The sequence below is a fragment of the Trachemys scripta genome, chromosome 6 (assembly GCF_013100865.1).
Source record: "Trachemys scripta elegans isolate TJP31775 chromosome 6, CAS_Tse_1.0, whole genome shotgun sequence".
Classification (NCBI taxonomy): domain Eukaryota; kingdom Metazoa; phylum Chordata; order Testudines; family Emydidae; genus Trachemys; species Trachemys scripta.
Genome location: NC_048303.1, coordinates 99002081 through 99017357, shown reverse-complemented (window position 1 = coordinate 99017357; position 15277 = coordinate 99002081). Strand labels below are relative to the sequence as shown.

General features: G+C 38.9%; 1 protein-coding gene across 4 annotated transcripts in view; it reads right to left on the bottom strand.

Moving 5' to 3' along the window:
* MLLT3 (MLLT3 super elongation complex subunit) overlaps positions 1 to 15277 on the bottom strand; it is a 217077-nt gene that overhangs the window by 70976 nt on the left and 130824 nt on the right. For all 4 annotated transcript variants that reach the window (XM_034774454.1, XM_034774452.1, XM_034774453.1 and 1 more), the window contains exon 5: positions 7546 to 7665. In XM_034774454.1, coding sequence (XP_034630345.1) covers positions 7546 to 7665 — 120 coding nt within the window. The remainder of the gene's footprint in view (positions 1 to 7545; positions 7666 to 15277) is intronic.

Genomic DNA, 15277 nt, shown 5'->3' with positions numbered 1-15277 from the left:
TTAGAAAGTAAATGGCATTACTTGGTGACTGATAGACTGATTCCAAAGGACCCTCCACATCAGATAATTATAAAATAGATTAAAATGTGGTTGTATAGTACTAGACACACTCATATGTTTTGCATATTTAAAAAAATGAAATGAAAAAATCAGAACAACACACTTAAGTAATATAATTATTACAAGCCCTGATTTAACAGGTCATGTGGGATATTTATATATTTCTCAAGCATCCAGAGTCCTTGAAAATGTACACATTAAAGAATGTTAAAGACAAGAAACTTATTTCTTTACCAAAACCCCTCCATATTCCTACGAGTCAATCTCAGCTTCCAAATCAGAATATTTGACTATATAATGTTTGTCACATTAAATTATGTATGGTAGGAGATATAGATGCCCATGTTGTTGAATCCATATTTCATAAGGATGGCCATACTGGGTCAGATCAAAGGTCCATCTAGCCCAGTATCCTGTCTTTCAACAATGGCCAATGCCAGGTGCCCCAGAGGGAATGAACAGAACAGGCAATCATCAAGTGATCCATCCCATCGCCCATACCCAGCTTCTGGCACACAAACAGCGGCTAGGGACACCATCCCTGCCCATCCTGGCTAATAGCCATTGATGGACCTATCCTCCATGAATTTATCTCTAGTTCTTTTTTGAACCCTGTTATAGTCTTGGCCTTGACAAGAACTTCTGGCAAGGAGTTCCACAGGTTGACTGTGTGAAAAAATACTTCCTTTTGTTTGTTTTAAACCTGCTGCCTATTAATTTCATTTGGTGAGCCCTAGTTCTTGTGTTACTAGAAGGAATAAATAACACTTTCTTCTTTACTTTCTCCATACCAGTCATCTTTTTTCCAAGCTGAAAAGTCCCAGTTTTATTAATCTCTCCTCACATGGCAGCCATTCCATACTCCAAATCACTTTTGTTGCCCTTTTCTGAACCTTTTCCAATTCTAATATATCTTTTTTGAGACGGGGCAACCACATCTGCATGCAGTAGTCATGATATGGGAGTACCATGGATTTATATAGAGGTAATATATTTTCTGTCTTATTATCTATCCCTTTCTTAATGATTGCCAACATTTTGTTCACTTTTTTGACTGCCGCTGCACATTGAGTGGATGTTTTCAGAGAACTATCCACAATGACTCCAAGATCTCTTTCTTGAGTGATTGACAGAGCCAGACGAGTACCCAGAAGTCACCTCCTACAAGACAGGCCCAACAAAGAAAATAACAGAACACCACTAGCTGTCACCTTCAGCCCCCAACTAAAACCTCTCCAGCGCATCATCAGAGATCTACAACCTATCCTGAAAGATGATCCTTTACTTTCACAGATCTTGGGAGACAGACCTGTCCTCGCTTACAGACAACCCCCCAACCTAAAGCAAATACTCACCAGCAACCACACATCACTGAACAAAACCACTAACCCAGGAACCTATCCTTGTAACAAACCCCGATGCCACATATCTATTCAAGTGACATCATCATAGGACCTAATCACATCAGCCATACCATCAGGGGCTCGTTCACCTGCACATCTACCAATGTGATATATGCCATCATGTGCCAGCAATGCCCCTCTGCCATGTACATTGGCCAAACCGGACAGTCTCTACGCAAAAGAATTAATGGACACAAATCTGACATCAGGAATCAAAATACTCAAAAACCAGTGGGAGAACACTTTAACCTGTCTGGTCATTCAGTGACAGACCTGCGGGTGGCTATATTACAACAGAAAAACTTCAAAAACAGACTCCAACGAGAGACTGCTGAGCTAGAATTGATATGCAAACTAGACACAATCAACTCCGGTTTGAATAAGGACTGGGAATGGCTGAGCCATTACAAACATTGAATCTATCTCCCCTTGTAAGTATTCTCACACTTCTTGTCAAACTGTCTGTACTGGGCTAGCTTGATTATCACTTCAAAAGTTTTTTTTCTCGTAATTAATTGGCCTCTCAGAGGTGGTAAGACAACTCCCACCTGTTTATGCTCTCTGTATGTGTGTATATATATCTCCTCAATATATGTTCCATTCTATATGCATCCGAAGAAGTGGGCTGTAGTCCACGAAAGCTTATGCTCTAATAAATTTGTTAGTCTCTAAGGTGCCACAAGTACTCCTGTTCTTCTTTTTGCGGATACAGACTAACATGGCTGCTACTCTGAAACCTTTCTTGAGTGGTAACAGCTAATTTAGACCCCATCATTTTATATGTATAGTTGGGATTATGTTTTCCAATATGCATTACTTTGCATTTATCAACATTGAATTTCATCTGCCATTTTGTTGCCCAGGCACCCAGTTCTGAGAGATCCTTTTGTAGCTCTTTGCAGTCTGCCTGGGACTTAGCTATCTTGAGTAGTTTTGTATCATCTGCAAATTTTGCCACCTCACGGTTTACCCCTTTTTCCAGATCACTTATGAATATGTTGAATAGGACTGGGCCCAGTCCAGACCCCTATATTCACTGGATCCCCCTTGTCCACATGCTTGTTGACCCCCTCAAAGATTTCTAATAGATTAGTGAGGCATGATTTCCCTTTACAAAAACCATGTTGACTATTCCCCAACAAATTATGTTCATCTATGTGTCTAACAATTTTGTTCTTTACTATAGTTTCAACCAGTTAGCCCAATACTGAAGTCAGGCTTACCGGCCTGTAATTGCCAGGGTCACCTCTGGAGCCCTTTTTAAAAATTGGCATCACATTAGCTATCTCCAGTCATTTGGTACAGAAGCTAATTTAAATGATAGGTTACAGACTACAGTTAGTAGTCCTGCAATTTCATATTTGAATTCCTTCAGAACTGGATGTATACCATCTAGTTCTGGTGTCTTATTACTGTTTAGTTTATCAGTTTGTTCAAAAACGTCCTGTAATGACACCTTAATCTGGGACAGTTCCTCAGATTTGTCACCTAAAAAGAATGGGTCAGGCTTGGGAATCTCCCTCACATCCTCAATTGTGAAGACCAATGCAAAGAATTCATTTAGTTTCTCCGCAAAGTCCTAATCGTCCTTGCGTGCTCCTTTAGCATCTCGATTGTCCAGTGGCCCCACTGAAATGTTTATTGTAAACACACGGAAGTATTTATTTGATTAAAAACTCTTTCATTAGAATTATTATTCTCTCATCTGTCAAGAAAATACCCGAGTTTCCCTTTAATACTGCTAGAGAGAACTTATATAGTCATTTTCCACTGAAGATTTCAAGAATCAATTTAAACACCTGTGAAAAAGTATTGTTGATATATCAACCAAAAAACATCCTTTTTAATGAAGGCCTCATAAAACACTAATACTTGTTAGAACAACAGGTTTCTATACACCAACAACTGTAAAAAAAAAAAAAAAAAAAAAAAAAAACCACAATAAGGGACCTGATAAAATAAATGTTAAATAAGTTACAAATATCTGCCAAAACAACGATCTACAGTTTACTGAATGAGAAATTTTAGAATTATTTTTGGACTGTATACTATTTGGGGCAGAGATTTTTTCAACTGGGCAGTAACAGTTGTCCAATAGCACTTCTCGCCCTTCCCTGCATTTTGGTTCCCTCTCCTTTTAAATGTTCTTGCTAGTTTTATGATTTCAAGAATTTACCCCCTTATCTTGAATACTTATGAAATCCCCTCCTACCTATACCACAACGTCACTCAGAGAAGCCATGGAAAGATGATCTCTCTACGCATCTGTGACACGCATTGTCTAGGTATCATGAAATACACCAACAGTTGTTGGACTGCATTTCATGAACCTATAGCCCAACAAACATTCTCACCAACATCCTTTCAGGCACTATACTACATTTACCGAGGCTTTAGACTTTGTACCCTGGAATTACTACAGTGACGGGCACTTTACTAAAAGGACAGTCAACTTAAACTTGACAGAAGTGAGATTTTTTGACACCCAATATTATTATATCTGAAAGATGTTGGAAGAAAAACATTTTTAAAAATGTGAAGATGTGATCATAAAACCACAAAAATCTGCAAGAGAACTGAGGGACTTTTGCATACGAAAAATAAACCAGATTTCAAGTTGACTGTCTCCATTTAAAGCACTGATATGACGATATCAGTGAAGCCAGGACTCAATTGCCAGGGCCACACACAACATGGCAGGAGCTGCACAAGCTTCCCTACACAGCTCTGCCAAGGCACTACCATCTTAACGAAGATGCCTTAGGTCATTCAAATGATTTCAGAAGATGATGTTAGAGTAAGCAAGGTGTGATGGGTTTGTATTACCAATTAGTCCCTTCTGATTTTGGGCAAGTGAACATTTAGCCAACAATATCCATTTTTCTTCTTTGCACTCACAGGGTACTGCCTGTGAGCTGTGCAATTCTTCCTTGAATAAACCTAACTAGGAGTGCTGTATAACAGTCTGAAGTTGGTGAGTGGGAAGCTAACATTCTTGGACTTCTTGGTTTAAATATTTACAGTTAAGAACCATTGTCAATTTCAATAGTACCCTATATCTGTAAACCTAAACTGAAACCTGAAAACACTACCCATGAAATATAGACTAAAAAAGCCATTCACTAATATTTAACTGCAACTTTAGAGAGTGCTGTAAAAAGTTACGTTCGCTCACTTGTACAGTCTGTTCACACCAATAAGGATGTGACACTGAAGTTGATGAAGTTACTCTAATTTATACCAGTTGTGGGTCTTGCCCTAAGTAAATACTACTCCTCAACAAGTTAGGGCTTAAAAATTTCCAAAAAGAAGTGGATTTCAATTTACAGAATGTTACCATAGAAGAATACCCAAGATTTTAATAATAATCGGGCTACAAATCCATTCCTCCAAATACAAGTGATAAGCATAAATAAGGCAACGCCTTGGAGCATATTTTTGCAGATATTTGTATCTGTTGCCATGAGCATAGAGTAATACTGCTATCTATGTTGTATGAGAGGCTGGGAGGAGACAAGGCTGTTTCTGAGGGGAGAAGGCTGAATAATCCTTCCCACTGGCAAGTAATGCAATGTACTGATACAATGACTCTTTCCACTATTAAACATTGCAATGAACACCAGTTAAAACTGAACAAAGAAGAAAGTGATTAATTACAGGACTATCCCCATAGCTCTGGCATGCCACATTCCTTAGTGAGGGTTTATAGTGATAATTTATTGATATTTTATCTCTCTGGATCGCTGACACAGGAGAAAAGGAATAGCTGGGTACTTATGGCTAAAATTAAAACAATGGTTTAAATCAGACACTATTGCTGTTGCATGCCCTTATTAAGTAATCAGATAACTCAGTCATTCTTTTACAACAGTTTCACAGATATGGAATGCAAACCTCCACTGCTGTATGACTCTATAGCTGATCTTGTATCAAACCATTCCACTGCCATGTGGTTAGAAACTCACTGCTGGTAATTATATCAGCAGGGCAATAAGCAAGGTAGAGCTCCTGAAGCAACAATTCAGTGAACATGGGCCTTTTCTATTGCCAAGACCCAATCTCCTGCTCCATATCTACCAAAATGGCTAGATACATTTACAGCAGGATAGCAAAGATCAATACAGTATAATATACAAGGCAGCATAAATGAAGAGACAATTGTACAGATGCACTGCCCATGCCAATGCACTCTGAACAATCACGATATGTAAAGTTGTTTTAAAATGGAAAGCATCAATATTTGTGTACTGTGGACTGAAATTTATGTAAGAAATTGTTGAGGTTCAAAACAAGAAAGGGCCTCTTCATAGTATGGTCATAATAGATTGGAAGATACCTTAAAAAATATTGACTTAACATCTTTGGGAGGAATCAAATCCCTGAATATATTTGCCAGTCAAATCAATTATTTTCTGTAGTAAGACACTGGGCTTTCTTTAATTCCATGACTTACTTTTAGATCAACCCCACAATTACCATTTGTCAAGTGCCTTCCTACCCTTCCTTTTAATGTATTATTAAAAAGCAACCTGTACAGTGAAGCACTGAAGATGCAGATGTAACGCTGACAGACCCCTGTCATTGGTGAGCGGGATCGAACCGGGGACCTCTGGAGCTTAGGGCGTGAGCCTCTACCACATGAGATAAAAGCCAACTGGCTGTTAGCTAAGCCTGTAGAGCAGATTCATTTTATCTCTCTTTTTTTAAGTAGTCTTGGTGCTATTAAATGGGACAGAAAACCACATCCAAGGAGGTGTGTGGGTTACATAGATACAGAAAAAGAGGAAGGACAGTCCAGTAGTTAGGACTCTAACCTAGGATTTGGGAAGACCGGATTCAATTCTCTACTTTGGCACTGACTTCCTGTATGACCTTGAGCAAATTAAATCTCTGAGACACAGAGATTTAAAATGTAAACTGAGAGAACAGCACTTTCCTACCTTATAGGGGTGTTGTAGGGTAATTACACTAGAGATAGTGAGGTGCTCAAATACTACGGTAATGGGGGCCATATAAGCACAATAGATAGACCACTTGTTTCTATGTTTCCTTTTCAATTATGATCTATTTTGTATGTTACCAACATGTGCACTTAGCAATGTCATCTCTTTGTGTCAGGAACACATGGGTTCAGTGCCTTATTGATACACAGGTATTGGTGCTGGCATTTTACCTAGGGAACAGTGCTGTGCACATTTACATTGTATGTAAATGATAAGCAATAATAGTACTCTCATGGCATACAAAATCGGGTGCCAATAAGGTCAAAGAGTGTGCTTTAAAACGGTATCAAGCAACAAAGGGAACCCAAACCCAAACAATAAAATACTGAACAAAGAAAAGCAATCAGGATAGAGAGGATACTTATACATTGATTGCTTCATGAAGCAGGTGGGTGTTTTTTGTTTGTTTGAAAAAATCCTAAAATGCAGTTTATTCCCAATTTACTTAAGTGATCTGAAGAAATTCTCTGCTACTTTGAACATGTTAATTTACATATTTCACATGGCTCATTGAAATAATCATGCTTCTAGTACAGGAGGCTAATACTTTTACTATTTATTAGCTTCATTTATTCACATTGATGACCTGGAGACTGATGACAGATCTCCAATTGTGAAACAGCAAGTAAAAGAATAAATATAATTCAAAAACCCCAAGGTCACCACATCACAAGATGCGCTTTGCCCATTTATTTTGATGCATGTAAATTTATTTTAATTATTTAAATTGTTAAATTTAATTCTTTGTTTCAGTACTTGAAAGTATACTAGTAAATATTCTGTGGTATATTTTGCAAGAGTAATGAGATAGAGTTCTTTCAAATATTGGGAAGAGAAAAAAGCAATACTGTTATCTTTTAAGTGAAATATACAATGTAAATACTTTAACTGTTGGTTGTTCTCACAACCATCTGAGTTCTGCACTACTTTTAAAGTAGCAAGTCAGTAAATTCACTTCAGCAAAGTGCCTGTAACATTGCATCTGCTAGGTTATTGTGAAACACCAAGGAATAAATTTTAGAAATTGCTTTCCAGATTTGATTCACCACCTCAATTTCTCATATCAAAACGGGTCTCACCTTTGGCCCATGAGATGATTTCTTCTTCACTTCAGAAGAAGACAGGGAGTTACTGGGAAGGTTGAGGAGATGAAGGCTCTGTCCCGAAGAGACTGATGTGCCATCTGACATTACCATGATCTGTCATGAGAGAGGGAAATTAATGTACTGGTTAAATATCATAAAATACTATGTAAGGAATTAGTAATCATTTTGGGAGTGGAGATACTGCAAAATCTCCAACAAACAGCAATCTTGTTTTCCTCAATAGGTGTTGGATTATTTAAAAAAATTCCCATCCTCCATGCCCATATGCAAAAATCTGCACACACAAAAAACCCTTCAAAAACATGCCCAGTTTATATTAGAGTGAGTATTTTTTACATGTAAACCTGATGAAAAAAACCTGACATCTCTTGGTTCGAATTAAAACCCAATTTGTACCCCCAATTCCATGTCCTCCATAACATTCAACACTTTTGAAAGAAATCAGTTTAATCTACTTGAGGAAGAAAGGCCTGCACTTATTGCCATCCCACTAAGCAATATAAATGTGAATCAGTCTTTCTGGAGTCTTGACTATTGAATAAAGCATTGTGATGTAAAATGTATTGACGATGCAACTGATGCTGGTTAAATTTAGTACCTGAAAGAATTAAGTGCCTTGGTTCTAAAATCCTTTAAGGGAGAGAATCCATCTTCCTAGTCAGACAGGCAAGATGCATCTATGCTGACTACTGAATCTGGCCTGATCTTGGAGGGTATATGTTATTGGGTAACATATAATCTATTTGCTAAGCAATGTATGATAAATAGGTAAACCAACCAACCAAACATATGGTAGCATCTTAAGATACTTTTGCAATGAAGCAACTATGGAGCTAACTGCATTGATGTATCAAAACTAATGGGACATCAATTGATGCAAGTGAGGTGTTTAGGGTCAGAACTTTAACTATGGCTAGTTGGAATACCACACCCAGGCAGGGGTTGAAACCTTACAAATATGGTCTTGAACACAGATGGTTGGAACACACACTTTGCCTCTACTATACACCACACAGTGGAGCTGGTTAGGTCTGCAAAGAGCATGGTTAATTCAAGTTCTCTCTTTTGAATCAGAGTCCACATTACAACATTATAAGCAAATATCCTTCTTTCTGGGGAATGTCATTTGTGCTAGCATGAGTTTATCTTCATTTTCATCCTCCGAGTCCCCTTCTATAACATTGGTCTTGCTAGCTAAAACATAATGTTAAGAAAAAGTTTGGCTGTGAACACTTTCTTTTGAAACTTAGCACATTTCCTTGAAGCTTAAATTAAGGAAGGAGACAGGCCTAGGGTTCAGCTGAAGGGCTACTTCTCAAAGAGTTCAGCTGATAAAACATGGTGCCCTTTACTTAGTCGGGAAAACCACTATGCTGCATTTATGAGCACTTCCTTTGGAAAACACTTTGAAATCCCATAGCCATTGAGGGTACGTCTTCATTGCTGTGTTAGCTCAGGCTGTAGCATGGATGTTGTCCCTAGCTCCCCAATGTTCACACAGAACATCCATTGACCCAGGCTTGAGGGTATTTTAAGCCTGCACTAACATATATAGCTGAGGATATAGGCTTGATATAGGGTTTTGCCTCAACCTGGGCTGGCAATCTGCTTACTTTGAAGTGAGGGTGCAGACTAATCAACGAGTGCTGACACTCCTTCAGTGCCTTCCCACCATTCCACCTGGGTCATATTTCTTCCCCTCTACCTACTCCCCTCTTCTGCACTGGAACTCACCTACAAGTTTATATGGTGAAATCAGCCTTTAAACCCCATGCATGCCTACTACATTTCTGCTGAGTTTTCACAGCACTCTCACACACAGTCTGAGAAATCCTCTTCCCAGTGTGCTGCCAGCTGTCCAGATGCTGACATGACGGTTCTGATGAACCTCTGGTGTGAGATCACTAAGACCCATGATTTGGGGAGATGTAGCCAAGATGAGCAGTTCTAAGAGGAAATCTCCAAGAATTTGACAGCAGAAGGAATTCAGTGGAAGGCATCTTAGTGCAGGGAGAAACATCAAAACTTTGAAGATTGCATATAGGAAGGTCCTGAATCACAACTCCACAACCAGAAAATCACCATAAACATGCCTGTTTCGTTGCCAAAGTCAATGAAAGAAAAATTGAACAAGGCTCAAACCTTTTAAAACTCCACCCTGGAACCAATAAGCTCATATTTTCAACAGTTAAAATAACTTAAGGTCAAAAGTACTGAGATAGACTTGATTTTAACTAAAACGAACAAGAAAAAAAATGTGTCCCAACATTCAACCACCATTCCTATACATTAAAAACTAAAGGGGAATTAAAGCTCTTGGATCTTCTAAACTATGTGTTGGACACTAAAGCAAATGCTAATCATATCGTTTAAATAAACTCAATTCAATTACTTAACTCATGCAGAACAAAAGATTAAAGATAATCCTTTGCCTAAAGGAACACTATACCTAACGTTGGTCCTTGAGAGGCTCAAGCTTCCCCAACTAGTACATTTTTTCATTACAGTAGATTATTTACAGGAGATTCAGAATATATACTTCATGCAGTAGAAGCAATTAAGAGACTACTTGTTCAAAATATAGGGACCTATTGTAATCTCAGATAGCATTAAGTGATAAGTATATAATGAATATTGGCAAACACTGAACTTCAATCATGACATCTTTAAGAAATGTCACTTTTCTGACAACTTACAGTTCCCTTGTTTAAAGTACCACTCCCCAAGATGCTCATTTTTATTTCTTCCTTCTACTCATTAGAAGACCAGCTGTCTATCCATGGGGAGAGAGGTTTCTGCAATAGGAGCAACTTGTACTTCTAAAATTAGTTCTGAGACAGCATAGACAAAAAGAAAAACATCCGTTTCCAAGAGAGTTATTTGCTGCACTGATTAACAGCAACCTACTCCTTGCAACCTCTTGATCTAAAACCTCAAACCACATAATTAATAACCACACATATTTGTAATAATTCTCCCAAAATGTTATAAATTGGACTGTTTTTGTAAGTTATGATAGCTGCTCTCCAAAGGCTGCCTGTATACTGTAGTTAAAGGAGGAACTGATGGATTTGGAGTCCCTTTCCAAAGAGTCAAGAGTATTAATTACACAATTGCAAACTGTACAAACATTCAATTTTTTGTACAGATGGCAGACAGGGCTGTATTATATTATTGTCTTAACATGAACTAAAAATATTTTTCCTGTGTTTTCCTGCAAAACTCACAAGGCAGTTGTTTGTAATGTCATATTGAAACAGGTGGTTTGTCCGAGGAAGACTGGGGTTTTCGGAGGCAAAAATCCAATTTAACTGTTACCTATCATTCAAAGTCCTCCAAATTAACTTCTTGCTACTGACTTAAGAAACAGATGAGATACCACTTCTGCCAATTCTAATCTAATTTTTGACAGAAAATAAACAGTGGAATGGAATCAAATGAACCTTCTTTACCCACAGAATGAAGGGGAAAATGAGCCAAACTTTGCACCCAGCTAATTGTTCTCTGTCTAGAATGAGAGGTTTCTGAGAGGTATGCTTATACTTACCGTTGTTAAAACTATTGGTTTTGGGTCAGAAAGAGGTCCACGTCAGAGTCTTCATTCAAATACAAGAGGAGTTTTCTTCAATGGAAACTGTTTTTTTTGTCTTCTGGGATTTGATCTACAGTCAGGTTGATGAGGCACATTGCTTATGTATATAAGGCAAGACCAACTGGTTGCCACTGCTCCTTGCCAATCAATCCTGCCACATCATCATTACTGTACTCTACTTAAGAAAAAACAAGGACAGAGTTTCATGCTGACTTTTTCATTGCAAATTCCTTGTTCTGCGAGAAATGCTACTTAATCTGGGACAGCATCTTTAGAGAAAGAGATGGACTGAACTCCACTGGAGATAGTGAATATTCATGCAAGGATTTGTTAAAACCTGCTCCTGCAGATCCTTTCCCTCTCCATATAGATTCAAAAACCCAGAGATTAATTTAATTAAAACTGGAAGCTAGAGATGGACAAAGTTATTTCTGAAGGGATTTCTGTGTAGAAAATGTCCTCCTGCAGAAACCAAGCTTTGAGAAAGGACTTGTAAATTGGACATGACCTTTGTACAATTGTTTGGAACAAATGTTCTCCTTAAATTTCTTGATTATAGAAATATCAGTTCCAAGGCGAAATTACACCTTATCTTTTTTTGTGATAAGCAAGAAAATAATTCCAGACTGGAAAGGAAATCAGGTACACAGAATCAGCTGAATCTTAGTATCTTCTGACTTATGGTGATTTAGGATACATTTTGTGCTTCAACTTTGATGACACTAAATGTAGTGTTAGACAGAAGACTACCGTTATTGAAATATGGCATGACTCCAAGTTATTCTAGATTGGTCTTCTGGGTGGACTCCAGTATTTTCCAACAGTCTGAAAACAGGCTTAGCAAATGCAAATAGTTCTCCTCTGTGTTTGTTTCTCATGTCTAAAGAAAAAGCCTCAATTTATTTTCAAAGCATGTGTACTTGGATAGTGCCTACACAAAGCCTGTCCTTCATCTTTATGATGGCGGGAAGATATACTCTAACTCCCCTCTCCCCACCTCCTCCTTAGAGATAAGACAAGCATTTGGAGTCAAGCTTATCATTTGGAAGGGAATATTCCAAAATGGGATTTGAACAGTAATCGTTCAGAATCAAGACGACCATAAAAGGAAGAACAGTATCATTTTCAGGAAAGTGGATGTACTGTAGTAATGTATTTCCCATCCTGTTTGCACACAGGACACATTAATGCAGGACTTGAGCTTTGGAAAGAAAATAAACATTCGCCATACAACTATAAAAAAAAACAAGCAAAAGATTCTCAATTTGGGAGAGTTTTATAGAGTCCATCTTTTACTCTTAAAAAGAAAACACAGTATTTTACATTTAAAGAGCACCATTCATCTTGAAGGAGAATAACTCGACCTTGTCTTAAATGTTGCCAACTAGAGACATAAATCACTAGGCCTCCAGTTTAAATTTCCTGAAGCAGCTTCATTTGACTTGCGAGAAGCACATGCAGGACTATTCATGGTTTGGGCTTCCACATAAGGGGAAGACAGAAGCTGAAACAATGATGCTGAAAACACTCCTAAATTAATTGCCCTGAAAATGCTCATCTTGATCTGAAGTGTATCACTTGCATCAGCAGTGCTACATCCTAGATTCAGTCAGTTGTCTATTCAATCACTCTTCAGTATAGAGGGGAGGGGCAGATTTTCAGTGCTCCTACCTCTGCCGCGAAGAGTAAGGAGAATTTACATTAGTAAAAATAAAATGGGTCTTCCAGTATTGGAGGTCGATGAGGACCTTTAATCCTTCAGGTGTAATTTAACTACTAAATGGACAAGACCTTATTGCATTTTCTGTATTGAATTGATTTGATATAGGCCACTAGCAAAGAGATAATTAACAGAGGGAAGTATGAAAGACTAGTAGCCTCAGATACAGGTGACTTGTTGACTGCCAGTACATGAGGAAGGTGAGAGACAAAAGACAATGATGGTTGGTTTGTCTTCTCCAAATAGCAAGAGAAAATGATGCACAATAAACTAGGGTTACCATACATCCTCTTTTTCCCGGACATGTCCGGCTTTTCGGCAGTCAAACCCCCATCCGGGGGGAATTGCCAAAAAGCCGAACATATCCGGGAAAATGGCGGCTCTGCTCCTCCCCTGACTCTTCGGCTCTGTTTAAGAGCCGAGCTGCCCGAGCGCTATGGGCTTCAGGCAGCCCCCTTGCCTCTGGACCCTGCGCCGCCAGAGCCCGGGAGGGGAAGTGCCCGGAGGCATAGGGGCTGCCCAAAGCCCGAGCACTACCGGCTTCACGGTTTGCCGGGCAGCCTCCAGACCCTGCGCCCCCGGCTGGGCGCTTCCCCTCCCGGGCTCCAGCTGCGCTGGGGAAACGCCGGCCGGGCGCGCAGGGTCTGGGGGGTGCCCGGCAAACCGTGAAGCCAATAGCGCTCCGGCAGCCCTTTCCGCATGGCTGGGAGTGGGAGGGAGGAGGGGGCGGAGTTAGGGCGGGGAAGGGGCGGAGTTGGAGCGGGGCTAGGGGTGGGGAAATGGGCGGGGCCAGGGCCCATGGAGGGTCCTCTTTTTTTATTTATTAGATACGGTAACCCTAACAATAAACAGATAATGATGTATACAGAACAAGAGGGATAAATGCATTTTGGCACCGCACAAAGTTAAGTCATTTATAATCAAACCTAAGGTGTTAGACACTTATTGTCCAGCTGAAAAACAAATAAATGGTAGCAAGACAGTCAACATGATCTGTGGTTTTTTGTTTTTTTTTAATAATTAAAATTGTTAGAAAGTGTACATTCAGGTTACCTTACAATAGCAGAACTAATTTTTCCAGTGAAGCCTGGACTGATATACAATATGCTAAGTATTTAAAAAGGGACTTTTCAAATATTTTTGGCCTTTTATCTGTAAGCACATTTTAAAAAGCCAGAAATAAGCCCATCCAGGGGTGCACTTCTAATTCTAGCAAATGCAAGTTAAATGTAGCTCATCTTTCTATACCCACAGGGGGCTACTATAGCAATAGACTTATCCTTTTCTCCAGAAACATACCTAGCTCCCTTTTCCAATTTATGCACACCACTTACTTAATGTTTTATTTTCAAAGATCCTATTAAGCTAAAACATTTTGCCTGAAATACTTATAAAACTAGTCCCGTCTTCAATTTCAGTCCATGACTACTTGTTTTCTAACTAGTTACTGTCTCAAATCATTTGTAACCATTGATCCATCCCTTTCTTTTTGTGACTGTATACATTTGTACAAGACCTATTCTTTTTTCGAAGACCCCCTACATAAGCCAAATAAGAATAATCCTTTTATTTACTTATGACTACTCAACGTATAAACAAACCTCTCCCTCATATAAACACACACCAAAACAGTGAGGCACTTTCCTCCAAAGATGTTAACATTCATACATGTGATATAAGTTTGTCCCTCTTACACTAACAGACTGTCTTAGGCCTACTAACACCCATTCAACTGATATGGAAAGAAGTCTAAAGCTACTTCTATACAGTCCCACAATCTGGACTATGGCACATACCAGCATGCTACACTGTAACTCCCCCATGTGGATGTTGCTGTTCGTATTAATGTAGTCCTCTAACTAGGTACCTTTTAGTTAGCACAGGCAGCTTCCACACAAGGGAATTACAGTGCCGCATGCTAGCAGATGCTGCAATTCACACCCTCAAAGTCTTACCTACAGGGTCATAGACAAACTTTAAGTTGGTGTAACTTACACCTTCATACATGGTCTTCTGGCTCTTACTATGTAACTTACACCAACTTTGTCTCTCTTGCAAATCAGAAGAGCAGGTACAAGTAGATCAAAAGCAGTGTGAGGGTAAGGGAGTCTAATTCATGCTGCCTTACATATCTCTTCTGCACTCGGTCCACTTAATTTTCCAAACACTATAATCACATTTTTTTAAACAAAGTTTAACTTTGTGTTATTTGATCTCACCACAGTTTGTATCCTGCATTTCAGCTTCAGAGGCCCATATAAAGCAGTTTCATTTATGAACTTAATTTCCTTATTGCCTTTGCAGAAATAAATGTGAAGACTTTAACCTTGAAGACAGTGAAAGATACCATTAACTAATAGTGTACTTTGGCATTAGTCAGTCAAAAAAAAAAA